Below are 27105 nucleotides of genomic sequence, written 5' to 3' on the forward strand. Positions count from 1 at the left end.
TTAAATAATCTAATAGTGCTCTTTTAGGGCCCTTGTCCTCCCTTTAAATTGGTTTTGATTGTATTATATTTTTTCTTTACTTTTTTATATTTCTATTATTTATTTTTTATTAGTTAAATAACTAATTATACTATTAATTTTATTAAAATATTTTATTAGTTCTTTATTATCAGATGATTTTTTATTTTTTTATTTTCTTGCTTAGGAAATAGTTTTATTATAATAAATTAAAGTTAATCAAAAAGAGAGATTTATTATTTTACTTGAAAGTAAATAAAAAATAATAAAAGTAGATGAAAAAGCCAATAGAAAATTAAATAACAAAAAAGGGTTGTGAGAATAAAATTTTTATATCTAAAAATTTGGTATTAAAAAAAAAAAAGAAAAAATATAAAAAGCAAATCATTGACATTTATGCAAAACCAACTTATCTTTGCACGATTATTAAATGAAGATAATTCTATTGTCAACTCTGCATTAGATGAATTGGTTGAGTATGTGCAAAAATATAAAAATCATGAAAATGATGGATCAATAGTTCGATATTATTTAAAACATTCACCACGATGTAACGAATTAGTAGATACGTTCAAAATGAATGCAAATGGAACACCTGGATTTATTCAAGAGAAAGCAGTAAATGTTTTAATAGAATTCTTTTCAATGAATTTAGAAGAAGAGAAAGAAGTATTGCAAACAACAGTATCATATTTATTTGGAGAATTATTAACTTATTTTATGAAATGGTTAAGTAGTTCACGTCTTCATTCAAGAATAGCTTGTCTTAGATTAATAATTTTTTTATTAAGAAAAGATATTAAAATGTTTAAATTTGTTTACGCAAAAGTTGGTATTACTTATCCAATTTGGAAAGATATTTTTAATGTTGCTTCTAAAAGAGAAATATCTGATTTTAGGGAAGTAATTGTTGAATTTATTGATGTTTTATCAGATGGATGTAATTCTAAATTTGCGTTGACATATTTAAATGATTATTTAACAACAGCAAATCCATTGTCATTATTCATTTTAGATGCAATAAATGATACAGAAGATATTCAAACAAAATTACTTCAAGCATTAATAAAAATGTTAAAATCACCATATTTAAAAGATAAACAATTCTCATTCTTTTTTAAGAAAAATATTTTAACAGCATTGTATAATATGTTTATTGAACCTCAACCTATTCCTTTACTTAAAGAATTTTTTTATATGATTTATACTATTCCTGGATATATCACTCCATTAATCCCTACAAATAAACCAATACATTATAATACCCTTGTAAATGGAATGGAAAATTTTTATATGTATCATAAAGAAACAAGAAAATTAATGATATCTATCTTTAAAAATCAACCTGCAATTGTTGCTCAAATGTATTTAAGTAGTAAAAATTTTGGGTTTAATTTTACTAATGACTTACCTACTTATATTCAAACTTCTTTTTTATTAGAAATGTTAAACACTATGAAATTACCTGTAAATACTCTTAATATTTCTTCTTATGATTTTATTAAAGGGTGTTTAATTTTTATTCCTAAAACTGCTATTACTAAACTTGCTTCATTTAATAGATTATTTAAATACCAAGCTGCTTTAATATTATTTGCTATGGCTTCAAGAACTGAAGTTTATGCACAATCTACTCATGCTGATCAAATATTAATGGATAGTATTTGTCAAGAATTTCCTGATGCACACTCAATCTATGCTCTTGCAACTTCTCAATCATCGAACTTTGCTTTTATAAAATGTTTACAAACACTAGAAATTCTTCACAGAGTAAGTCCAACTGTATTTCATCATTCTACTTTAAGAATGGAACAGGTAGTTCTTCGTTCATTAGAGTCAAGTAATGAATTGGTTCTTTACAGAGGATTACATTTTGCTGCTGAACTTGGAGAATCTATTAATTGGATTAGTAATATTACTTCAAGTTCTATAACGAAAAAACAATTTCCCGCAATGATTATTCCTATTTCATTACGAGTGAATGAAGTAATAGAAGATTTTCCTTTACTTAGAGATGAATATAATAAGATTCTTGACCAGATAATTTTTAAATATTCTCCATATGAAAGTTTTATCTTTAGATCAAATTTAGGAAATGACATTAGTTCAATATTAAAATTTAGTAAAGCAACTCATTCAAAAACATTAAGATCAATTATTGATTCAAGAAATTGTTATAAAAAAATGCCACCTCAATATGACCTCCCTGCTTTGTTCCATTTTATATTATTAGGTCATCAAATTGGTATTGGTAAAACTAATGAAGAGAAATGTATGGTTGTATATTATCAAACTCTTCTTAATGATGAAGTAACAGAAATGCCTATAGATCGTAAAAACACATTAATCTCATTAATGAAAGAAAGTAAAGGATTTCAGAGAATTCAATTATTATTATGTTGTTTTAGATTAAGACATGAAATGGTATTTGATGAAGAAGTAAAACAATATTTAAGAGACAAATATCAAGTTAAACAAATAGATGATGGAGATGTTGTATATCATTTAAAAGAAGAAATTAAAGAATTGATTAATCAAATAGAATATCGTGAATTTTCTATTGAATGTGATGTAATTGATTCACATGTAACAAACATTTTATTACAATTAAATCATACAAAGAAATTATTTGATTCAAATATTTATAAAGTAATGGCAAATAATCTTATTGAATTATTGCTTATATTTTCTTCAAAGAAGAAAATGAGTAAAGAATTATTAGAAACAATATCTAAATCAATTATCCCATTTTTTAATCCATTTTTAACAAATGAAAATTATTATATTACATTATCTAAGCTATTCCTTTATTGTAATAATACAACTTTAACACCATCAAATATTCTTATTGAAACATTATTTAATGTCCAAAAAAAAACAGTTATAAAAAAGGTAATTTATAATAAATACTTTGGCAGTTATTTAAGTAAATTGAAAATTAATAAATGTGTTTTGAAAACATATCTTCTTTTAATTAAATTACTTCCACATTCTCAAGAACAACTCTTAAAAATATATGAAAATAAATCATTTATTCAAAAGTTAAAAATTGGATTATTAAAATTAAAAAACTATAAACATTTATTTGAGTGGTATTGGCAAGGAATTTGGAATGAGGAAAAAGAACAAACATTACAAATCATTGCTTATTTAGCTCAAAACAAAAAAGAATTTGTTCAATCATTAGTACTTCACAATTGTCCAATAAAACGAATTGATTCTTTTGAAAATATTTCCAAAGATATTTTAATCCCAGTTAACTTAATGATTTATTCAATTAATGATAAGACACCACTTTCTATTAACTTTGTATTAAGTAAATGTAATCAAAATATTCATGAAGAAGAAACATCACTTTATCTTAACTTATTGTTAGAAGAGTCTATTAGAAGTAATAAATATGAATGGATCACTCTTACATTAGAACAAATTCATGTTGTATTAAATACACAAAAAGTTTTTATTAATCCTTTAATTTTTAATCAATTAAAAGAATATATTTTACAGTGTGATGAACCAACATTATCTTTTATTAAAGAGTATACCAAAGTATATTATCCAATTGAAGAGTCATTGGATTTTACTCAAAACACTATTTTTAATACACTTGTAGCTCTTATAACTAAAGATGGTTCTTTTCTTAGAGATAAATCACAAGTTATTTTTAAAAAAGTTATTGAGCAACTTCAGAACTTTACTTTACAAGAGAATGAACATTATAAAGAATTAATTCATATTTGTTGTTGTATCATAAAATATATCAATTATAAGGAATTATTATCAAATGAAGAATGGATTAAACTAATTATTGACACTATCCAATCTACTAAATATGGATATGATATTGTTCCTTTATTACTCACAGTTGTAGAAAACAAAGATATTCAATCAGAAGTATTATTAAAAATTCAAGAAGAATCATTCAAACCTAAATGGGAATTACCAATAACTCACGACTTTAGTGTTTTATTAATAAAATTATATGGTCAAAAATCAAATAATAATCCAACATTTGATATGATGAAAATGATATATGAGAGTTATAATGGAACAATGTCAAATACAGACAGAATGATTTTTTATTTAATTATTCAATACTCCCCATTGTATCCAAAATTACCATTGGTTGCAGGAAGACATGGACTAGATTATAAGACATCAATCAATAGAATGTTTGATAATACTATATTCTTTAATAAAAAAGATATGGAATATAGTTTAAGTCATTTTCCATTTTCAAGAAAGAGTAATGAAGAAGATCTTTCTGTTTTAATACAAACACAAGATACAGAAGAGGAATATCCGTATGATCCATGCTATCTTTTACCATTAACATACCATGCATTAGACAGAGCTATTGTCTTTAAAAAATATATTTTCCAACCAAGGTCATATATTTACAATGGATTTCTATCATTTGCTATGATAGCCACAGCAGCAGAAGATGAAAATATTAGAAAAATGGGATATTCTATCCTTCAAAAAACACTCTATATTCTTAAGATTAAAACAACATTTTATAATTTTTGTCAACGTTCATTCATTCAAGCATTCTTATTTATATTTCGTAATTCAATTGATACTGCAAATCAACAAATATCTGCACCAACTGCAATATTATATTCTAAAATGATAATGGTTGTTGTTCAACAAGTTAGTCCATTATGGAAAGTAGTTAGTTCATATTTATTTAAAAGAAATGATTGTAAGATTGCATTAAATCCATTTAATTTCATGAATAGACTTGAAGAATATCCATCGACAGCAACACTATTATTATTAGAATCTTTGGCAGAATCTACTTCATTTTATCATTCTCTCCCTAGTTCATTTAAGTCAAGAAAAGTATATGAAACATTATTAGCAGAAATTTCTAATCCACACACTTTCTATTCTGACAGTAGACCTTCATTAATGCTATTAAATAAAATGATTCAAAAATGGGGTATTACAGATAGTTGTATATTCTATTTTGTTCAATTACTTCAAGGAAGAAATGCTATAAAACTAACACCAGTAATTATTGAGTCTATAAAATACATCGTTTCATTCAACTCATTTATTGAATCAACAAAGAACCAAATTCCTTTAAGTATTATAATAATCTTTTTATTAAAACAATGCAATTATTCTAATGAACTAAGTGAAGAGAATGCCCTAAATATGAAAGATATTCTTCAATCATTAAATCTTTCTTCTTCTTCTATTCCTCCAATATTTTCAGTATGTTCAATGGAAATACAAGACCAATTAATATCATTATGTTATTCATTTGAACAGAAAACAAAGAATGTCCACAACTGGTTTATTTGGAATTGAATTTAATTTAATTTTTTTTTTGTTTTAAAATAATACTGTAAAATGAAAGATTAAACTAAAAAAATAATTGAAATTAACAATGAAAGAAGTGCATTACTTTTTATCGTCCTTTTTACCAAATGAGAAGAATGAACGTTTTGGTTTAGGTGAAATTGATTGTTGATTTTCAATTAGAGTTGTTTGTTTCATTGCAACAGAAGATCGTGTAGGTAATGTACCGTTTCCTTTTAATGTACTAGTACTACTTAGTTTAGATGGAATATTATTAACAGGAGTGCTTTGAATAAATTTAGAATTAGAAGTTGTTGATGATGTTGGGACATTAGTAATTTTTGTAGTTAATGGAACAGAACCCATAATATTTTGATTGCTTGTACATGGAGATTGTGGTTTAGTTGAACTTGGTGATTGTGATGATGAAGAAGGTGTTTCTGGAGTTGGTGGAACCTTTCTGTCTTGTTTAGAAGAAGACATATGTTCTTCAGACCTATCTTCTGAATTTTCATTGGAATCATGTTTTCCAAAAAGACCTGAATTGCCGAATTTACCAAATGAGACACCTCTTCTATGTGCTCTATTATCTCCTTTTGGTGAAGTTTTTGTTGGTATTTTAGTTTTACTTTCATCATCGTCTTTCTTTTTCTTTTCTTCTAGTGAACTTATTTCTTCTTTTTTATGTTTCTTTTCATTCTTCTTTGTCTTTTTTGGTTCTAATATCAACGCAATACATTCTTCAACTATATCAACTATAACAAATTTTCCTTCCATTTCACTTTGTTTCATTGTTTCTTCTAAATCAACTAAAACCTTCTCTTTAAATTGTATTTCACTTGGTTTAGGATTCGCTTTGATAAGTGATTTTAATAACATAGCAAAGTTCTTCTTTGTTTCAATAAGATCACAAGGTACACTTTTTAGTATCATAGCAGTTCCCCTTAAAAATGTGGTTTTAGAATACATTAAGGTTAATTCATCATGATCATTTAACATTGAACAAAAATCTCTTAACTCTGACGCACAAATTCCGTCAGCGAAATTACATCTTTTGAAAGCATTTAATAAATGTAATACACATTTAGCTTCTGATAATAATTTTAATCCTTTTTTCTTATTTGATTCATACAATGCCCTGAAAGCAGCAAAAACATGAGGTCGAAGTACATTTCCTGCTGAATAATTAATAAGGAACTCTAAAGCATTATTTGTTATAAAGTCACTTGAACTTTGTTGTTTTGTTAATGAACGACTAACATCAATGATAATATTGAATGAATTCTCTTCAATAATTTTAGAGTTAGATTTAGCATAAATACAAAAATTCTTTAATAAAACAAATATACCTTGATATGATGATAATTCTAAACATACTTTATATTTTACTTGTAATGAACTACATAACATATCTAAACATTGTGTGACATTATTAATTAATCCATTTCTCATCATAAATTTTAATCTATTCTTTTTTGAATCAGGTGGATCAACAGCATCACATCTAAATAATACTTTAACTATAAAGAAAATAATCTTGGCATTTAACAATGTTGTGATAGTATCTGAATCCGAGTCAGTCATTAATATTTTGCATAATTTACATACATTAAACAATACATCTTCTTGAATAGATATATAATCTTTTCCATCATCACTTTCACCTTTAGGGATATTAGAGCTATCCATATTTCTCCATAATGTTCCTAATAAATCTGTTGTTACAATTTTTTGACATACAATTAATTTAATTTGTGTTTCATTTCTTAATACTGCATCAATAATTTGAATTAAAATTGTTATTGCATGAAGTGAAGCATCATATTGTTTATTTACAAATGTTTGAATAACAAATTGAAGTAATCCTTCAATAACTTTATATTTGATGAATAATAAAGTAATAATATTACGAGAACAAAAATCTATTCTCGTTTTAATATCACTCTGTGAATGTACAAATTTACTAATAACTTCTAATATAATGTTTATCGTTGTTTGGTGTTTTCCATCATATTTAAGTGTTAAAACCTGATAAAATAATGATAAGCCACCACAATTAATAAACATCTGAGCCAGTTGGTATTTATTTGTTTCGTCTGACATTATACATTGAATAAATTTAATTAATTCTTTCATATATGAATCATTTGATTTACCATGGGATAATCCAAAATTAACAATGCTTTGACATCCAGATAATACAATATTCATCCTCACCATAGAATTCTTTCCCATAACTGAATTAATTAATTGTAATGCCTTTACTCTTAATGGAAAGCAATTAATAAATTCTTCTTTTTCGAGTACAGCTAATATTGAAAATAGCCCAACTGAATGTATAACTCCTGAGAGATCAGTAAACGAAGAATCTTCACTAAGCATAAATAATTCATCAATAAGAATTTCTAACTTATGTGGTGTTTCTTTGGTAATACTTTCAATAAGTTTTGCTGATTCTTTTAATTTATTAATAAACTTTTCTTTTTTCTTTTTCATTGCTTCGTCATTTGTATCTAGTGCATCAATATCATCAAAACTTGGTACTTCTTCTAAAAATGGTTTATCTATCATTCCCCCTCCTTGTTTTACATCCACTCCAATTGCAACTTCTTTTCCTCCTGCTTTCTTAGCAACAATAACTTGTTTACCTTGACTAGTTAATTCATTGACAGTATCTTTTTTAAGTGTTTGTTCTATATAATTTCTTCCTGCAAGAGTTTTTCTTTTAGGTGGTTCTTGAACATTAATAAAATCGTCTCCCCAATCATCGATTCCTTTAGTAGTATTTGTTTTTCCATCTTTTTGGTCTTCAGGAAATCCAAAATCATCTCCCCAATCATCTCCTGATATGTCTTTTGAATTATTAGTTTTTCCAGAACTACTTTGCGTTAATTTACTTGTTTTAGATTCTGTAGGGAAAGTAAAAGCATCTCCCCAGTCATCATCATTAACATTAGTTTTCTTATCACTGTTAGCTGGTTGAATAGAGAGATCTTCAGGGAAAGAGAAATCAGCTCCCCAATCATCTGTTTTGTTTTCAACTTTTAAAGAAGTTTGACTTTTCTTTTTGTCATCATTTTTTATAGGAGAGAAATTAAAATCATTATCCCAATCGTCTCCATTTAATGTAGATGTTCCATTATTTTGTTGTGAAGGTTGTTGAAGAGTAGTAGATGAAAATGAACCAAAATCACTATCCCAATCATCTATATTTGTTCCAGTAGATGAGATATCGATAGCACTAGATTCTTTTTTACTACTTGGAAATATAAAATCATTTCCCCAATCAGCAGTAGTATCAACAACACTTCCCATATAAGAAATAGTTTTCATATTAGTTTTTTTAACTTCCTCTACTACTTTAATTCCATTTGTAATAAACCATTTATGTTTTAATAATTCCCTTGAAGATGCTCGTTGATTTGGATTTCTTTTAAAACATGAAAATAAGAAATCTTTTAGTTGTACTGATACAGTACTTGGGAATGGTGGATAATCATCATTAACTATTTTATATAAAGCTGCCGTTGGATTTAAATCATAATATGGTGGATTTCCTGTTATTAATTCAATAATAGTACATCCTAATGCCCATATATCTGCTTTAACTGTAGTTCCTTGCATTTGAATAACTTCAGGTGCCATCCAATTTGGTGTTCCAATTGGATCTTCATCACTTCCTCCTTCTTGCTTTTCATTTCCATTCATTTGAACACTAACTCCAAAATCTGCAATTTTTACACTTCCATCCTTAGCAACAAGAATATTAGCTGCTTTAATATCTCTATGTACAATACCTTGGTCATGAATAAATGCTAATCCATCTAATACTTGATGAATATATTTTGCTGATAAACTTTCATTTAAATGATTAAATTTCTTTACAATATTTAATAATGAACCACTTTCCATATATTCCATTATGATATAAAGAAATCCATGACTTTCTGTTGATGCAATGTATCTAACAATGTGTTTGTGTTTTAATTTTTTAAGTAATCTAATTTCTTCCATAACTTCTTTCATTACTGATTTTTTATTTACTTTCATTTGTTTAATTGCAACAAATTCTCCACTATCAGCATTCATTCCTTGAAACACCTCTCCATATGCACCTCTTCCAATTGAATTAGCAATTGAAAAGACAGATCTTTCGTTATCTGTTTTTACAATTAATTGTTTAGTAACCATTGGATCATCTCCTTCTTCTTCTTCTACTTCTTCGTATTTCTTATTTTTTTTATGCCTCTTTTCTTTTTTTAGTTTTGCCTCAGTTTCATCTTTCTCTTTTTTGTCTTTTGTTGTTTTTCCTTCTTGGTTTGTTTCCTTTTTGTCTTCTTCAACATTAGGTTTGTCAATTGTTATTCGTGTTGGTAGTTGCGGAATAACTTCTTTTACTTCATTCTCATCCATTAACAATTGATGACCAGCTGGTAATGTAGAAACAGATGTATTAGGTATATGATTAGATCTTGGACTCTTAGGAGATCCAATCCCATCACTAGGTATTTGTTTCTTAACAGGGATTTTAGTTTGTGATTGTTTTTCTTTAGTGGTTGTGTCTTCTTTACTTGAGGAAGTACAATTTTTTAGTTTGCTTGACTTTTTCGGATTTAGTGCTTTTCTTTTAGGAATATCTGAAATCTCATCAACCTTTTTTTTCTTACCTCCAAGTTGTTTTCTTTTTGGTGGAATTTCAGACTCTGTTATTTCTTTTATTGTTTGTTCAGTATTTGCATGAGTTTCAATAACTTCGTCTTCTTTTGTCATTTCCTTTATTTCTTTTAGTTCCTTAATAATATCTTTTGGAAGGTCAGTTATTTCTTTTAACTCATTAACACCTTCTTTGGGTAGAGATTCTTCAGTTACTTTTTGTGAGTTATCTTTTACTTCTTGTTTTTGAATTTCATCTTGAACTTTTTCTTCTAAATTTTTATGTGTTTCTTTTAGTTTCTTTACTTTTTTCTTTCCTTTTAAAGGTTTTCTTGGATTTAGTTGTTTTCTTCTCACACTTTTTTCGATTCCATCATAATCATCATCAGTTGGTTCGTTATATTGGACGTGATTAAATTCTTCGTCATTCAATATATTATCGTTTATTTCTTCTTTAATTTCATTTCCTTGAGGAGTTGTTGTTTTTATTTCTTTTTTTTCTGATGACTTCTTTTTATCTTCTTTTGAAATAGTAGATAATCCTGTTGTTGGGTTTTTATCTGTAACAATTTCATTTCCTTTTTTTGAACTTTTAATTTGTGGTATTGTTGGTTTCTGTTGTACAGAAGGTAGTGTGTTACTTGTTTCTTCTTTTTGTATACTTTGAACTGGTGCATTCACTCGTAATCGTCCAGTTGTTCCATTACTATTGACAACACTCATTCGTGCGTTTAGTTGTTTTTTAGTTCATTCTCAATCAAAACGTTTTATTTTCCTTTTTTTCTTTTCTAAAAAAAACTTTTTTCCTTAAATTCCCGAATATATTGAGACACGAATGAAAGAAGTGAGAAAAACAAATTAGAAAAAAGAAAAACAAAATAGTATTTAGCGTTATTTTTATTTACCAAAAAAAAAGAAATAATTTAAAGTTTAACAATTAGCAAGTTTGTATAGACGATTCTAACTTTTCGATAATTGAATCAATCGGGAGTCTTTCTTTTGGTTCTTGTGCCCAACAAAGTGTGATTAGTTTGTAAAGTGGTTCTGGGATATTGTCTGGTCTTTCTCTTCTTTGACCCCTATTAATAAAATCAGCAATAGCCCATGGGAATTTGAATAATAATTTTGGATAACACTCACCCCAGTGAAAAGTTTCATACATAGTAATACCAAATGAATAAATGTCTGCTGCTTTTTTATATTTTTGTTGTTGTAAAATTTCTGGAGCCATATAAGTTGGTGTTCCTATTCCTTTAGTAAAAGTCATATTTGTCATCATCATATTAATATTTCTTGATGAACCAAAATCAGTTAATTTTCCATTTACTTTTGAAGATTCATCTATTGATAATACTAAAACATTATCAGGTTTAATATCTCGATGTAATATTCCATTTGAATGAAGGTATTGAATCCCTTTTGCAGCATCTATTAATATTTTAATTTTCATAAACAAACGTATGTTTATATTTTTTTCTTTTTTCATCATATCTTGTAATGATCCAAATTCTGCAAATTCTGTTACCATACATATTTTGTTAGGAATAAATACTGCTCCATAAAAATGAATAATATAATCACATCTAAATTTATCTAACATTGATATTTCTTTTTCAAATTCTATTAATGCATCTTCATCATCTTGTATATCTTTCATTCTTTTAATAGCAACTTTATTTCCTCTAAAAATTCCAAGATAAACTATTCCAAATGTTCCTTCTCCTATTTTCTTTTCTTGAACCAATTCATCTGGATCAAGTTTGGTCGTCATTTCTGTTTCAGTTTTTATTGTGACTGGTTCCACTATCTCCTTTCCTTCTTTCATATCAAATCCAATTACTGATAACTTCTCTTCTATCTTACATGTGCACAATGGTTGAATAAAAATTTCAAACTCACACGCATACCCTCCATCAAGTGCAACTAATGGTGGTTGAATTCTTAAAAGGAACTTATCATTTTGTTCTTTAGATGTAAATTGAACTTTGATTTCATTTTTCCCACTATTACCAACACATATTATATCTTTTGTTTCACTTCCAACAGGTAAAAATACAGTTTCACAATCAAATGTTATATTTCTCTTATTAATTACTAATGGAGAATTTGGACTAAACTCTGTAAATTGAACATTACTATATTTCATCTTAAAGACACAGATTGCTTCTGCACTTCTTTTTTTTATACTACGCTCTATTCTAATGAAAAGAATTAATGATATTGTCGTAATAATAATTAACAATATAATAATACCTGCTAAAACACATCCAATAATTATACCTGTCATTGATTTTTCTTCACATTTTAACCTATTATCACTCAATTTGTATCTTCTAGAACATAAAACACAATGCTCATTCTCTTCCTGTAAACAGTTTGATACATTGGTGTAATAAGAACATGAGAATATTTTGCTTTCTGATGACCTGATAAATCCTTCTTTACATGATGTACATGAATCATCTCCACTTTCTTTGCATGTTTTACATCCTATCCCACATTTTTTACATCGTCCATTAGAAAGATATGTACCTTCTTCACATTCTGTACAACCTTCCACTGTAATATTTGTACAATGAGTTAAACTAATTGTTGATTCACACCAAAGCATATCAGGAGTCTTGAAATATCCAGTAAAACATGAAGTACAGAAATCAGGTTTTACACAACGACATCCTTCTGGACATACATCACACATTAATGAAGAATTTCTATAATATCCTTCTTTGCACTCTAAACAACTTTGAGTATTACCTATAATAAATCTATTACAATTTCCTGATGATGAAACACAATCACCATTACTTAAATAATATCCTGGTTTACAAGAACTGCACTGATTTAATGATGTACAAGAACTACACTCTTCTTTACATGCTCTACATGTTGTAGTAGTAGAATCAAGATAATACCCAGTTTGACAACGAACACATCCAATTTCATTTCTTACCAAGCAACTATTTTCTATTTCTGTTTTAATATTACTTTTCAATCCTACTGGATAATAACAAAGTCCATTTGTGACACTACCGTCACACTTAATACATTGGTTGTTCTTTTTAACAAATGAACTAACACATTTTTCACAATCAGTTCCAACTTGTTTAGCACAGTTAGGTACTACAGTTTCAATACATTCACCAGTATCACTTAAATAATAATTTTCACCACATATTTTACAAGTTGTTAAATTAACATCAATTCTTTCGCATATATCAACCCCATTGACTGTTCTTAATTTACAAGTTTGGTTGGTTTTGTATCTTTTTGTAGTGTCACATGAAATACAAGTATTTGCGCTTCCTTCACATTCCAAACATTCTTCACTACAAGGAGAACAAATACCTCCTTCAATATAATAATGAGATTCGCATTCAACACATTCATTTCCAATGTATTTCTTACAATTTGGTATTGATGAAACGCATTGAACTGAGTCTGAGTATCTATTTAAATAATAATATTTATCTGAACATTTAAGAGGATATACTTTCTCTTTATAAATTCTACAAAAAGAAGTGCTACCAACTTCAAATTCATTAAGACATGATTTGATCTCTTTTGAAGAGACATCTTGGTAAAAACCTTCTTTAGTAAAACAAACTTCTCTATTACATTGAACATAATTTGATAATTCAATGCAACTATTAGAATTTAATAAATACCCGTCTTTACAAAGGATACACTCTTCATCATTTAATCGTTGTTTACTTTTATCACATGTTTCAGCTGGTGTATTGATATGTGAACATTTTGGTTTGTCTGTTATTAGAGAGTTACAGTTTTCACCACATGTAATATCAATATTTTCTGTTGTTGTCGTATCACACTCTTTTTGAACACAAGAACCCTGATAAAGTATATAAGAGTCTTCACAAGAAATGCACTTACTACTAGAAACACATTTCATACAATGTGATGAGCATGAGCCACAAAGATGAGAAGATGGGTCAAGGTAATACCTGTCTTTACATGCACCACACTTTTCTGATGTTGGATCACAAATTTCACAACCAATATTATTCTCACATTTAACACACTTGGTCTGGTCACTAGCTAAGTTAAATCCTATTTGACATTTTAGGCAAACTCCACTTTTAGCAGAACAACTTTGACAATTTGAATCAAGAGTAGAACACTCTTTACAAATACCATTTTCAGGATAATAATTATTAATACAGGTAGTACATGTTCCATCAGAAGTATTACAATCATCTCCACAATTTTTTGAAGAACAGGTAGAACACCCATTTCCATTTGGATAATATCCATCTTCACAGGTTAAACATTCATTTGAGTCAGTAGAACATGTTTTACAGTTTGGTTTATTGGAACATCTTTTGCATAAGTTCCCATCTAAATAATATTCTGATAAACATAATGAACAATCTCCATTTTCAGAATCACATTGTTCACATCCTTTTGAAGAACAAGATAAACAAACTAATCCATTTAAATAGTAATTATCTTTACAGGTTAAACAAGCTGCTTGAGTATTTGAACATGAAGCACATCCCATAGTGTTAGAAGAACAAGCAACACAAATACCATTTTCAGGATAATAATCATTAATACAGGTAGTACACATTCCGTTAGAAGTATTACAATCATCTCCACAATTTTTTGAAGAACAAGATAAACACTCCCCCTCATTTGGATAATATCCGTCTTCACAGGTTAAACATTCACTTGAATTAGTAGAACATTTTTTACAATTTTCTTTATTAGAACACTTAATACATGAACCCTCATCTAAATAATATTCTAATAAACATAATGAACAATCTCCAGTCGTTGAATCACATGACTCACACCCTTTTAAAGAACACTCTTCACATCCATTTCCATTTGGATAGTATCCACTTTTACAAACTAAACATTCAGTTGAATTAGTAGAACAAGTTTGACAATTTGAATCAAGAGTAGAACACTCTTTACAAATACCATTTTCAGGATAATAATCATTAATACAGGTAGTACATGTTCCGTCAGAAGTATTACAATCATCTCCACAATTTTTTGAAGAACAGTTCAAGCATTCATCCTCATTTGGATAATATCCATACTCACAGACTAAACATTCACTTGAATTAGTAGAACACGTTTTACAATTTTCTTTATTAGAACACTCAATACATGAACCCTCATCTAAATAATATCCAAAAGAGCAATTAGTGCATATACTATCTGTATAATTTTCGCAGTTATTGGAAAGACATACAGTACAAAATAATAATAATAATCCAATAAATGAGGTGACATTCATTTTTTAGAGTTAGTAGTTTTAAATTATTCAAGATGATAAATAAATAAAACTAAAACAAATAACTGACTCATTTTTTCTTTTAACTTGTTCTAATCTTAGACGTTAGATTTTTCATAAATTATTGATTGAATTTCTTTATTAAAATAATAATTAATAATGAATAATAACACCCTTATTTTTATCAAAAAAATACCACCACCTTAAGTATAATACTATTATGACAAACTACAAATCCCTTTTATAAATTTGAATATAAGTATTACTTTTTTATTAATAATACTTTCACACCCTTTATGTGTCTATATTTGATTGACAAAAGCATTCCATGAGATATTTTTAGGTTCGGAAGAACCTGAAATTAGTCCAAAATACTTTTTTGTTTATTTCCAACAAATCTTAATTCGAATTACTTTTAAAAATTCTTAAATATTTTTTTTAAGTTATTGATTATGAAATGATTAATTTTTTAAAAAACTAATTCCAACACAACATCACTTGTGAGTAATTCATTCATACCAATTTTTGCTATTTATTTGAAAATGTTATAAGGTTTATCTTTTTTCCTGTTCATTAAAACCAAACAGAACAAAAACGAAGTTGTTTATGACCTCTTTTCTAAACAAAGTATCTATTCAATAATTTTATTTTTTTTCATAAGTGAGATTTAACTTAATAAAGTAAAATAATTATTATTAATTTATGATATAGAAATAAATATTATTCTTGAACTTTGTTACTAAATACTGTTGCAGTATATCTCATTTCAAACAAGATTAAAATTATATTTATTCTATTCTTTTTCTAATAAATACTTAACAAAAAAAAATATTCAATAACCCAACTCCAATTTAACTCTCATAAATATAACAGTAATGCCATTCCAAAAAGAAATAAGAAATAAGTGAAGATTTCAATTTTCATATTTTAATGAGAGTTTTTAGTTTAAAAAGCCATGTCTGTTAATTCATTTTGAATTAAATTGATTATTATTAATTAAAATCTCTTAAAAGTGAATAAATTAATATTTAAGTTTTATTGGTTATTTCTTAGAACTTGGTTTATTAAAAACGAGTGAATTGGTGGAGACAATTAAGAATTCTCATTTCTTCTTTATATTTAAGATATTATCATTCTTTAGTATTATTAAAACTTATTTCACAGATAAACCTATTCTTGAAAATCACTCTGATGTTTATTTACTACTGATGGTAATAATTTTAGCTATATGGCTTTGTTGGATAATAGGTTTCATTACTCAAACCAAGAATACATAAATGAACAATGTTTTATTCATTTTCTTTTGTTAAAGTATAGTTTTTGTTTTATAACTTATTTAGAATTTTTGCTAGAAAATGTGATGTTCAATTATTTTTTATTTGTTAAAAGAATTGTACTTTATTTAATGGAAGAATAAGATTATTGTTGAATAATAATAGGATGAATATTTTCTCACAAATATTGAAAATTAGAACAAAAAAGTTTTATTATTAATTAAATAACAAAAAATTATAAATAAAATTAATGTTATTAAAAAACAACAAAATAATACTTGAAAATACCAAAATTTGTTTTTATGAGGATAAAAAAAGGTTGAACTAAATAATCAGATTTAAAAGTAGATATGTCAGAAGAGGAAGGAAAAAAAGGTATTACTGAGGAAATAACAAACGAAAAATCCAAATTAACTAATGAAGAAGACAAACAAGAACACATCACAGAAAAAACAGAGGAGGGAGAAGAAACTGAAGAAGTTTTAGAGGAAGACGAAGAAGTAAAAGAACTTAACGAAGAAGGTAAACGAATGGTAGAATTAAAGAAAGTTGGTGAAAGAAAACAAGAAAAAAAACATGAAGTTACTTCTCAAGAACTTACTGCTGGTAAGAAAGTGATTGAGGCATTAGAAAAAAGAAAACAAGCACAAAGTCATGAAGAAGAATTACTCAAAAAGATTAAAGATGAAGAGGTTGTTCCACATGAAGGAGAAACAATAGAACAAGCCAAAGAACGAATTGTTCAAGAAATGATTGAAAAAGAAAGAAAAGGAAGTATTTTTGAAGACACAGATAGAGCTAAAGATAAGAAATTGATTAGTAACATGTTTGATGTTGATGTAGCACCATATGATACATTATTTGATATTCAATGGGGAATGAGATCAAATACTGCAGCAGTAAGAGAGCCAAGAGGATATATTATTGATGGTGTATTTCCATTTTTAATCGATAAAGAAGAAGAAGAGTCTCAATATGGTATTTTTTGTCATGAAAATGTTTATATTTATTTAGCTCCAGGTAAATCTGCAGAAACGTTTAATATCTTTTGTTGGTATGGAAACAATTCATCAGTAGGTAAAAAAGGAGTTTGTGCTATGTTAGCATCACAGCTAAGTGTATGTTTAGATAATCACGCTAAAATATATTATGAAGTTGATGGGAATGAGTCTGAACTTTTTAAAGAAATGTTTGAAGAAGGAATTACATATACTGAAGAAAATGCAACTGACGAATTACTTCATCCACCAAAGAAAGAAAAAAGGAAATTACGATTATTTAAAATTGATGAAGTTTATAAAAATTTAACTCGTGTAGAACAAGTAGAACCAAATCATGTTTCATTAACTCCATATGATGGTTTTGTGTTTGATGATAATAAAAGAGTTTATGTTTTTACAACAAAATATGCATCTAACAGAGTTAAGAATAGAGCACTTCAATTTGCAATGGTATTAAAAGCACAAAATAATTATGAAGAATCAGAAGTTTTTATGGAACCATCACCAAAAATGTTACTATTTTATAGGGCATTAAAATTAGATGATATGAATTATAATGAGTTATGTGAATATATTATGAAAGAGTATAAGCCAATTGAAACTAAACCATCGTTTGGAATGTTAATGAGATTTACACATAACACTAAAACAAGTCAAATTGTTAAAACAATTAAACCTGATAATATTCCATTAACAAAAAAAATGCTAAGAAGTCATAGATGTTATGTATATGATTGTGGAAATGAAATATTTATGTGGAAAGGAAAGAAATGTTCCAGAAAAGAATGGGAATTATTAAAGATGTTGGCTAATAAAGTAATTATGAAAATGGTAGATCGTCCAAAATGGTGTAAAATTCAAGACGAGTTTGAAGGAAAAGAAACAGAAGCATTTAAATATCATATCGCAGATTGGGATTACACAACTACAATTATTACTGATGATGATTATGAAAAACATATTAGTTTATTATCTAAACGTATTGACTATAACGCTCTTGTAATAAAAGAAATTAACGAAGCAAAAAAAGAATTTGAAAAAGCAAATGAAGAACAAAAGAATAAAGATAATAAAGAAGAAAATAATACTTCTAAACGATTTAAAGAAAATATACAAAAGAAAATTCAATTACTTGTTGGAAAAAAAGATCCTATTATTTATGACTACAAATGGGATATTGATGGATATAAATTAAAAATCCAATCAATGATGGAAAAAAAATGGGAACCAACAGTATTAACTAAAGATACAATTGACTATGAATTAAAATATAATATTACAGAGACATTAAAATTAACTGATATACAAATTTATGCATTTGTTGATATCATTGGGCCAAGTATTTTCAGAATTCCTCCTGAAAAATATGGAGAATTTTATGAAGAAAACTCATATATTGTCTCAGTAGAAAAATGGGATTTTGAGAGAGATATCTGGAGAAGAGATTTTTACTTTTGGGAAGGAAAAAAATCAACTCCTTTATACTATTCACAATTCTTAAAAAAAAATTATCCTGTCCTTGTTGAATATTATGAAAAAAATAAAAACAGAAAAGAAAATGAAATGAACGCACGACAAGCATCTGAGAACCGTATTATTTTTAACCAACAAAGAGTGTTCCAAGGTTGTGAACCTAAAATATTTGCAGAATTATTTAATTTAAGGATTGTAGTAAAAAGAGGTAATTATAAAGACACTATTGTTATACAAGAAGATAATACCAATTATGATGACGAAGAGAATGATGAGGGTTATGAGTATAGTGATGAGGAAGGAGAAGAAGAAGTAGAATACTACGATGAAGATGGAAATTTAATTGAGCCAGGAGATGATGATGAATGGGAATATGAAGAAGATGAAATAGAAGAAGAAAAACCAGAAGAAACAGAGGAAAACAAAAAGAATAATGATTCAAAAGAAGACAATGAAAATAATGAAACAGAAGATGGAGAAAAGGAACAAGAAATTGATAACGAAAAAAAAGATGAAGAAGAAAAAAAGGTAATTGTTAATAGATTTTTTGAAATTAGTATGGAAGATAGAACACAACGTATTGAAGAATTAAATCTTGAAGATGAGAATGTTGGGAAATATATTGAAAGTCATAGGTGTTATGCTCTTCAAACATTATACTCTGTATATCTTTGGATAGGCAAACAAACAGATCAAATTTCTAGAATTCAAGCAATTAGAAGCGTTATAACACTATTGGAAGAAGATAGGGAACTTGTATGTTTTGAAGAAGGATTTCATTATAACGAATTTTGGGATATTCTTCATGGAGTGGAGAAAGGTTATTTAAGTCTCTCACCAAAAGATCTTGGATTAGCTGCTCCATTAACATATGAAATAACACCATTTTCACAGAATTTTGTTCGAATTGGAATGAATTGGAAACAAGCTGATCCATCATCATGTTACATATTTGATTGTATGACACGAATATATGTATGGATGGGAGATGAGAGTATTCCTTTACAACAAAAGTACGCCATTAAGGTTGCATATGATTATGCAGAAGAAAGAATGAAAGAAAGAAAAATAAACATTGAAGTAATAACTGAGCATTGTGGTAAAGAAAGTGATCATTTCCTTAGGATGAGTGGAGGAGAGAGAATGGAGTATTATGACTTACAAAATGATCCAAGAGAAATATATTATAATTTAAAGAAAGAGAATTGGATTGAGTTACCAGAAGAAGAAAAAATAATAGAAAAAAATCAAGAACTTAAAATTGATTGGAGCAAAGTAAATGAAGATGAATTTAATAATAAAATGAAAGAAAGTAGGAATCAAGGAATTAAAGAATTACAAGAAAAAGAAAAGTTGAAGGAAAAAGGCAATAAACTACTTCTAGATGAATGGAAAAGTAATAAAGAATTAAATGATTTTATTAAAACGTTTAAGGACGAAGATACAGATATAGAAAGTCTTCCTGACGAAGACAAAGAATGCAAAGAAGTTACTACTAAACAACTGATGGAAGATATCAAAAAAGAAGAAGATAAAGAAAAACAAGAAAGAGATGAAATTGATAAAATGATAGAAGAAGAACTAAAAGAAAAATATGGCGATAACATTGAATATGTTGAAGAAGATGATAATGAAGAAGAGTGGGAAGACGGTGACTGGGAATATGAATATGAAGACGCTGGTGAGTATGAAGAAGGTGGTGACGACGAATATGAAAAAGAAGAAGATGATGAGTATGAATATGAAGAAGAAAGTGATGATGAAAGTGAAGAGTACGAAAGTGGAGAAGAAGATGAAGATCAATTAGAATATAAAAAGAATGTCACTGAGTCAAAAGAAAAAACAATTGAAGACCTTAGGAAAGAAGAAAAGAAGAAAGAAGATTTAGAAAAGAAACAAAGAAATAAAGCAGTAGACAAGAAGAACGCATATCTAAATGAAGTTGTTGCTTGTGATTACTGTTATGAAGAACACCCAAGATATTTATTAAGAAAAAACATTGTTGCAGACGATATGGAAAATGGTATCTGTTGGGAATGTTGGAAAATTTATTTCCCTGATGAAAAATGGCCTGATTTAGAACACAACAAATAAAATATTCATTTTCTTAAAAGAGCTTATGTTTTTGTTTTAACCGAACGAATGGAGAATATTTTGTTATAGGAAAATGAAAAAAAATATAAGAAATTCTAAAAATACAGAGATAAACTTGAAATAAAATGAATTGAACGATGACTGAATTTAAGACTACATTTAATCTTTTTTCTAAAGTAAAACAAACATGTGGAAAAGGTGATAAAAGAATTGCCAAACCAAGGACAAGGATTGAAACATCCTCTGAAGTATCTGAACAAATTATATCCAATAAATCAGCAAGTGCAATGGCTAACTTACTAAAAACATTACCAGATTGGAGTGTGGCTACTCGTAAGATTATAGACACTGCTAATATTGAAACTTTCCCAATAGCAGGTGACTTACCTCGTTTATTAAAACATTTAAATGTTTATGAAATTCATAATGGAGAATTTTACAGTGTTTTTCCAACTCAAAGAATTGTAACTGAACATATTATTGATTATTCGGTATCAAGTGATGGAAGTGCAATTAATGCAGGAGATTGCCTAAAAATTTTACAGACTGTGTGTATGATATTTGAATCTGATGAATTAGCACAGCACTTAGGAAATGAATGGAATGCATTAATGGACAACTCTTGTGATCTTTCTGTTCAAAAAACTTTTTTAATGCAAATTCTAAAAAAAGTATTTATTGAAGAAAAAAGTGATGGTGAAAGTCCTATTATAATGTTTCTAAAAGCAATTAATCAAAAAATTATAGGACCAGCAACAATGAGAGTTCGTTGTCAATGTGGTAGTTTGATTATCAAAGATGCCCGTTTGTTTTCCTTATATTTAATATTTTTCCCTTGGTTAATCCAGAGAATCCTAAAAGAGGAAAAGAGTGTCTAATTTCTAAAATAAAAAATTAATTGTATAGAGCCAATGGTTTGGGAAGTTGCAGTTATAATTATGGAAGACAAAACTATTATTTCACATTATAGAAGGCAAGAAACAAGTAGTAAAAAACCAGAAGAATACTTTAGATTTTTATGGGAATTAAGAATGGTTTTTAATCGTGACCTTACTCAGTTAGAAAGTCTTGTAATGGGGATTACAGAAATAGAATTCGATGATATTACATTAGACTCAGTTCGTGATAGAGTTAGTTCTGCATTAGAGCCAATGAAATCACAAAATTGTTTTATTGGTAATATGGATGACTAAATTTTGAATTATTCATAAACACAATTTATTTACTTTATTTGTTATATTTATGTTTATTATAAAATACTAACTCTACTTTTATTTATAAAAGTTTAAAACTGTAATAAATTAAAAAAAAACTATTCATTTTGAAAACTGTTTTTTCACTACATATCTAAAATTAGATTATTCATAAAATTATAATCTTTCCATAGAAAATTAAAATTTGTATTTTATTCTAATAATTAGTTTTTTAATTTGATTCATTCTTTTTACAATTTAATTTATTTATTATTTTGTTATAACAAACAAAAATGAACTTCCCTATATATTTAAAAACTCAACTAAAAGAACATCCTATTTAACACTCTTTTTCTATATAAAATGTATTAATAGAATTTGTGTCATTATTAACAATAACTACTTCTTTAAAAAATGAAAAATGGTCCCGGCGGGGATCGAACCCGCGACCCTCGCATTTCTCTTTTCTATAAGTACGATGCACTACCAACTGTGCTACGGGGCCATTATGAATTTTATATTCATAAATTAATAATAATATAGTTTTAGTATTAATATCATAAGAAGTAAAATAAAAATAATGAACAAAAAGAATAATAATACACTCATTTAAAGTAACGTCCAATGGGTGTTGATGGCTCGTCCTGAAACGTCGTTAATCCCTAAATAATAAATGTTTGAATATTATTAGTAATAAAACCAAAACATTTGTAAGACAAACATTATTTTTTATTCTTTTTAACTCGTCCTCTAATTCTAGTACTTTCTCAGTCAGTTCTGTGATAGCCTCTTCAAGGGAATGGACATAATTTAAATCATAATTATTTACTTCATTCATCCTACTCTTTCATTTTTAAGTTTCTTTTCATAAAATAAACTTTTTTATTTTTTACTTTTCATTAAGAAAATAATATCCCAAATCATCAATATAAAGTAATTCAAATCCACTCAATTTAAAAGACATTTTTGTATAATTATTTTTTACGAGAACCACCATTAGACTTTTGTTTCAACCCACTTTTACCAAATCTTTTTCTGATTTTACCACTAAACTGTTTTCTTGGAACTCTTTTCTTACCTCCTGTAATTCGATCTTCTTCTTTTTTCATTTGCTTTTTAGAGAAACTCTTCATTAAGAATGGTTTATTTCTTGCAAGAACTTTTGATGTCCTTCCAGTTCTATTTCTGTGGAACTTATCATTTTCAGCTCGTGACTCTTTCAAGATTTTAATCCTCTCGTCTCGGCTTAACTTCTTTTTGACAGATGCTTCCAGAGATTCTGGCAATACATAAGTTGTATCTCTCTCCATCTCTTCTTCTTCTGAAGAAGAAATTCCTTCATCTTCTCTTTGTTTTCTTCGGATTTTTTCAAGTTGTTCTTGTGTTAAAAGTCCACCGTCATATTGTGGAATATTGTCTTCTTCTTCACTCATCTCATCTTCGTCATCTTCGTTAAAGTCTTCTGCCTTACTGTCTTCTTCTTCGCTCATATCTTCTTCTCTTTCATCTGAACTTGAACTACCACTGCATTCTTCCCAAGACGATCCAAGTTCTAAATCATCACCCATTTCCTCATTGGAACTACATTCATCAACACCACTATCACTTGCACCTTCTTCTTCTTCCTTGTTCATATCATTTTCCTCTTTGTTCGTATCCTCTTTCTTATTATTAATTTCTTCTTGACCACTATTATCATCTTCCTCTTCACTCATATCAGCATCACTGCTTTCCTTTTTCTCCAGTAGCTCAGCTCCAATTGGACCATCATATACTTTTTGTTCTCCGTATTGTAAAATGGTTTTGTGTTGTTGATCAGGTCTTCCTCGGTCCTTTTTAGATAAGAGTTCTGGATTAATTCCTCTATACAATGAAATGAGAGAACGAGCAGCACTAACAACAGCCTTGTTGTGACTCTTTTTATACATTGTTAAATCTTTCAACATTGACTGATTCATTACTAATGGACATCTCTCACAAATTGTTCTTACAGTGTTTAAACCAAGTGCTTGGGCTTCAACTCTACTTCTGTCTGATACAAAATTATTTAAAATAGTTCGTACAATTGGTTCTACTGCATCTGGGGGTACTAATGGATGAATAGCTTGAGCAGTATAAGCTAATAATTGAGTAATATTTTCATGTCTTACATATAAATACCTAACAATAAATGAATAGAATGGAAGACAAATAACTTCTCTACGAGCAATAACACGTGATAATAAATCCAATTCCATTAACCTTACTGCAAATCTGTTTCTTGACCCTTTAATATCTCTAAATAATTTATCACAAAATGCTATTGGATCATAAATATTATCAATAGCTGCCCAATTTGCTTGATGTGCAATAACTTCTGTCTTTCTAAGTTTGTCAACAGTATCTTCAGCTTCTTTTTTCATTGCCCTTAATTTTCCTGTTCTCTTTTTGATTCCCATTTTTTTCTTTAATAATCTCAATTCTTCTTCTGCTTGTTTTAATTCTTCTTTTGTCTCATCATCCATTGCTGCTTGTTTTTCATCTAATCGAAGGAAAAATTCCATTGCTTTAACCTTAACTTTAGCATCATTGTGGAAAATGGCATTTGCAAGAATATTAATCACACGAGGTTCTTTTAAAATTTTTCTTGTAAACAGTTCTCCTAAAATTTCAACTACTTTCTTTACAACTTTTATATTAGTATTGGAATCAATTATTTGCTCCAACAACCTCATTGTTGATTGTTTGCTTTTTGCTCCTCCTTTTTGTTGGGAAGTATGTTTAATATCATTAATAATAAATCTATAAACTATTGCCGTAACATTTTTATCTTTAATACATAACATTTCTAATAATGTAGGCAAAATTTCTTCAAGTGACATGAACCCTTTACTTCTCAACCCAATCAATGCTTTTGTGATAGTAACTTTTGACTGAGAATTTAATTTACATTTTTTAATCATTTCTATAAGTTCCCTTGGAAAATTTTCAAGATATTTCTTGTATTCTGCACTGATATTGTTTAAGAAAACAACCAACCTCAACGTCTCATCAAGTGCAGTGTCTGGAACACTCATACCAAGCTCTGCTTGAGCAAGCATAGTTGTAACACTTGACTTGAAATGACTGTAATACCTTTTAAAATCATCCTCATAGGCTGGTGGGTCCATTTTCATTTTGTGTTGAATCAAAGTATAATCGGTCATGATTCTTATACAGTAAATTTAAAGTTTGATAATTTTTTTGAAAAGAAAAAAAGGGTTTAAAAAAAAACACAAAATAATAATAACAAAATTCTTTTTTTTTTTTACAAAGACCTCTCCCCTTTCTGTTCATTCATGACATTTGATTTCTTTGGTTTGTTTTGTGATTTAAAAAACTTTGCGGGATCAAGCCTTGTGGTTGTTTCGTCCAGATCTCTATATTTTTTTATTTTCAGTAACAACTCTTTATTCATTTCAATTTTCATATCAATAGCATTGCATCTCTTTTCCGTGTTGATATTTGCAGGTGTCATAACTACTTTTTGTTTAATTTCTTGGTTTATCCTTTCTACTATTGGTTGTAACTTACTTTTATTCTCATTATCTCTGTTTAGTGAAACTTTACTTATTATTTTATCTATCCGCTCTAAGATTTTGGTTGTTGTTACGCTGTGATTGTTTATTAAATGTTTTTGAGTAATCAGTATGTGAGTAAAGGCAACAACTCCTATTGTAGTTTCTATTATTATTGTTTCATTAACCATACCAACAATAAATGAAATTACTAATGGCACCAAAGCAAGACAAAAACCTTCTGAGACAAACAAAAGCAAAGGTCTCTGTTGATTAAATACATCAGAACGAGAGAAGAGAAACATACACACTACTTCTGAAAACCAAACTGAAAACAGTCTTGGTTCAAATAACATAGCAACAAAGAAACTTATATTAAATAATACAGAGTACAAAATCCAATACAATTTAAAATTCTTAAAGAAAGTTTTTGTAAAGGAATTTTTATTTGTGGTGTTGTTTTGTGAGTTCAATAAGTCTTCTTCTAGATTGAAGATAAATTTGTCAAGTTCTTGTTTTATTTGGTTAGCTCTAAAAAGAAAAGATTCAGTTGTACCAAAATCCATACTTTCTTATTCTTTTTTTCTACGTGTCTCTTTAAAGCTAAAGACCTTTCTTCTTGGCATTCCTCCAGTATCAACTATACTTATAAGGCATAAAGCCTATAGAATTTTTATTCACTCTTTGTTTTCTAATGTTATTTCTTAATAAACAATCCACTTACGCGATATCTACAAACATTTCGTTACTTCAGCACTTTATGGATAAGGGAGTAATTTTATTGCTGACGCATATTGTTTTATTTATCAATACCATAATGAAATGATATCTGAAGAGAGTGTTGATAAAAAAAGAAAATAATTTATTATTTTAATAAATCATTTTATTTTAAATAATTATAACATAATTTATTGATATCATAACAAAAAAAATTTATTTAAACCAAAAAAGTTAATTTAATTATCTCTTGGATGTCTAATTTGGGCTTGAGCAGCAGCAATTCTAGCAACTGGAATTCTGTATGAAGAACATGAAACATAGTTCAATCCAATCATGTGGCACCATTCAATTGATGATGGTTCTCCTCCATGTTCTCCACAAATACCAACAAGTAATTCTGGTCTTGTTTGTCTTCCTTTAGTAACAGCAATTCTCATAACTTCTCCAACACCTGGTCTATCAAGAATTTCAAATGGATTAGCTGGAAGAATCTTAAGTTCAACATATTTTGGAATGAATTTGTTTTCTGAATCTTCACGTGAGTATGAGAAGGTTCCTTGAGTAAGATCA

At 27.7% G+C, this 27105-nt stretch overlaps 7 protein-coding genes across 7 annotated transcripts in view, besides 26 other annotated features; 3 read left to right on the forward strand and 4 right to left on the reverse strand.

The window, feature by feature from the left end:
• Positions 1 to 61: 61 nt before the first annotated feature.
• Positions 62 to 204: a microsatellite.
• Positions 205 to 212: 8 nt separating this feature from the next.
• Positions 213 to 289: a sequence feature (AT_rich).
• A 49-nt stretch (positions 290 to 338) lies between these two features.
• Positions 339 to 397: a sequence feature (AT_rich).
• Positions 398 to 414: 17 nt separating this feature from the next.
• EDI_025750 (uncharacterized protein) lies at positions 415 to 5337 on the forward strand (the record flags this gene model as incomplete). The annotated part of the gene is made up of 1 exon (XM_001735640.1): positions 415 to 5337. The coding sequence occupies one exon, from the start codon at positions 415 to 417 to the stop codon at positions 5335 to 5337; it is 4923 nt and encodes a 1640-aa protein (XP_001735692.1).
• Positions 789 to 834: a sequence feature (AT_rich).
• Positions 3025 to 3105: a sequence feature (AT_rich).
• Positions 5337 to 5372: a sequence feature (AT_rich).
• A 58-nt stretch (positions 5373 to 5430) lies between these two features.
• Positions 5431 to 10704, reverse strand: EDI_025760 (cell division control protein 15, CDC15, putative; the record flags this gene model as incomplete). Its single annotated transcript, XM_001735641.1, has 1 exon — positions 5431 to 10704. One exon carries the CDS (start codon positions 10702 to 10704, stop codon positions 5431 to 5433), a length of 5274 nt encoding a protein of 1757 aa, XP_001735693.1.
• Positions 5934 to 6042: a microsatellite.
• Positions 9527 to 9552: a microsatellite.
• Positions 9556 to 9668: a microsatellite.
• Positions 10705 to 10918: 214 nt separating the features above from the next.
• Positions 10919 to 15247, reverse strand: EDI_025770 (protein serine/threonine kinase, putative; the record flags this gene model as incomplete). Its single annotated transcript, XM_001735642.1, has 1 exon — positions 10919 to 15247. The coding sequence occupies one exon, from the start codon at positions 15245 to 15247 to the stop codon at positions 10919 to 10921; it is 4329 nt and encodes a 1442-aa protein (XP_001735694.1).
• Positions 13429 to 13449: a sequence feature (AT_rich).
• Positions 15248 to 15381: 134 nt separating the features above from the next.
• Positions 15382 to 15414: a sequence feature (AT_rich).
• Positions 15415 to 15483: 69 nt separating this feature from the next.
• Positions 15484 to 15526: a sequence feature (AT_rich).
• A 131-nt stretch (positions 15527 to 15657) lies between these two features.
• Positions 15658 to 15721: a sequence feature (AT_rich).
• Positions 15722 to 15916: 195 nt separating this feature from the next.
• Positions 15917 to 15969: a sequence feature (AT_rich).
• Positions 15970 to 16019: 50 nt separating this feature from the next.
• Positions 16020 to 16077: a sequence feature (AT_rich).
• Positions 16078 to 16219: 142 nt separating this feature from the next.
• Positions 16220 to 16284: a sequence feature (AT_rich).
• A 442-nt stretch (positions 16285 to 16726) lies between these two features.
• Positions 16727 to 16782: a sequence feature (AT_rich).
• Positions 16783 to 16868: 86 nt separating this feature from the next.
• On the forward strand, positions 16869 to 21086 carry EDI_025780 (villin, putative; the record flags this gene model as incomplete). Its single annotated transcript, XM_001735643.1, has 2 exons — positions 16869 to 17884; positions 17939 to 21086. 2 exons carry the CDS (start codon positions 16869 to 16871, stop codon positions 21084 to 21086), a joined length of 4164 nt encoding a protein of 1387 aa, XP_001735695.1.
• Positions 16938 to 17100: a microsatellite.
• Positions 19343 to 19519: a microsatellite.
• Positions 20512 to 20585: a microsatellite.
• Positions 20610 to 20791: a microsatellite.
• A 137-nt stretch (positions 21087 to 21223) lies between the features above and the next one.
• EDI_025790 (uncharacterized protein) lies at positions 21224 to 22279 on the forward strand (the record flags this gene model as incomplete). Its single annotated transcript, XM_001735644.1, has 2 exons — positions 21224 to 21890; positions 21993 to 22279. 2 exons carry the CDS (start codon positions 21224 to 21226, stop codon positions 22277 to 22279), a joined length of 954 nt encoding a protein of 317 aa, XP_001735696.1.
• Positions 22280 to 22301: 22 nt separating this feature from the next.
• Positions 22302 to 22398: a sequence feature (AT_rich).
• Positions 22399 to 22473: 75 nt separating this feature from the next.
• Positions 22474 to 22556: a sequence feature (AT_rich).
• Positions 22557 to 22808: 252 nt separating this feature from the next.
• Positions 22809 to 22881: a microsatellite.
• A 372-nt stretch (positions 22882 to 23253) lies between these two features.
• Positions 23254 to 25464, reverse strand: EDI_025800 (uncharacterized protein; the record flags this gene model as incomplete). The annotated part of the gene is made up of 1 exon (XM_001735645.1): positions 23254 to 25464. One exon carries the CDS (start codon positions 25462 to 25464, stop codon positions 23254 to 23256), a length of 2211 nt encoding a protein of 736 aa, XP_001735697.1.
• A 55-nt stretch (positions 25465 to 25519) lies between these two features.
• Positions 25520 to 25568: a sequence feature (AT_rich).
• Positions 25569 to 26659: 1091 nt separating this feature from the next.
• Positions 26660 to 26779: a sequence feature (AT_rich).
• EDI_025810 (pyruvate, phosphate dikinase, putative) overlaps positions 26772 to 27105 on the reverse strand; it is a gene marked incomplete at both ends in the record, with an annotated part of 2249 nt that continues 1915 nt past the window's right edge. Inside the window, one exon of the mRNA XM_001733253.1 lies at positions 26772 to 27026. Within this exon, the coding sequence (XP_001733305.1) occupies positions 26772 to 27026 (255 nt within the window). The remainder of the gene's footprint in view (positions 27027 to 27105) is intronic.

The sequence above is a fragment of the Entamoeba dispar genome, genomic scaffold (assembly GCF_000209125.1).
Source record: "Entamoeba dispar SAW760 scf_1105229459309 genomic scaffold, whole genome shotgun sequence".
Classification (NCBI taxonomy): domain Eukaryota; phylum Evosea; order Mastigamoebida; family Endamoebidae; genus Entamoeba; species Entamoeba dispar.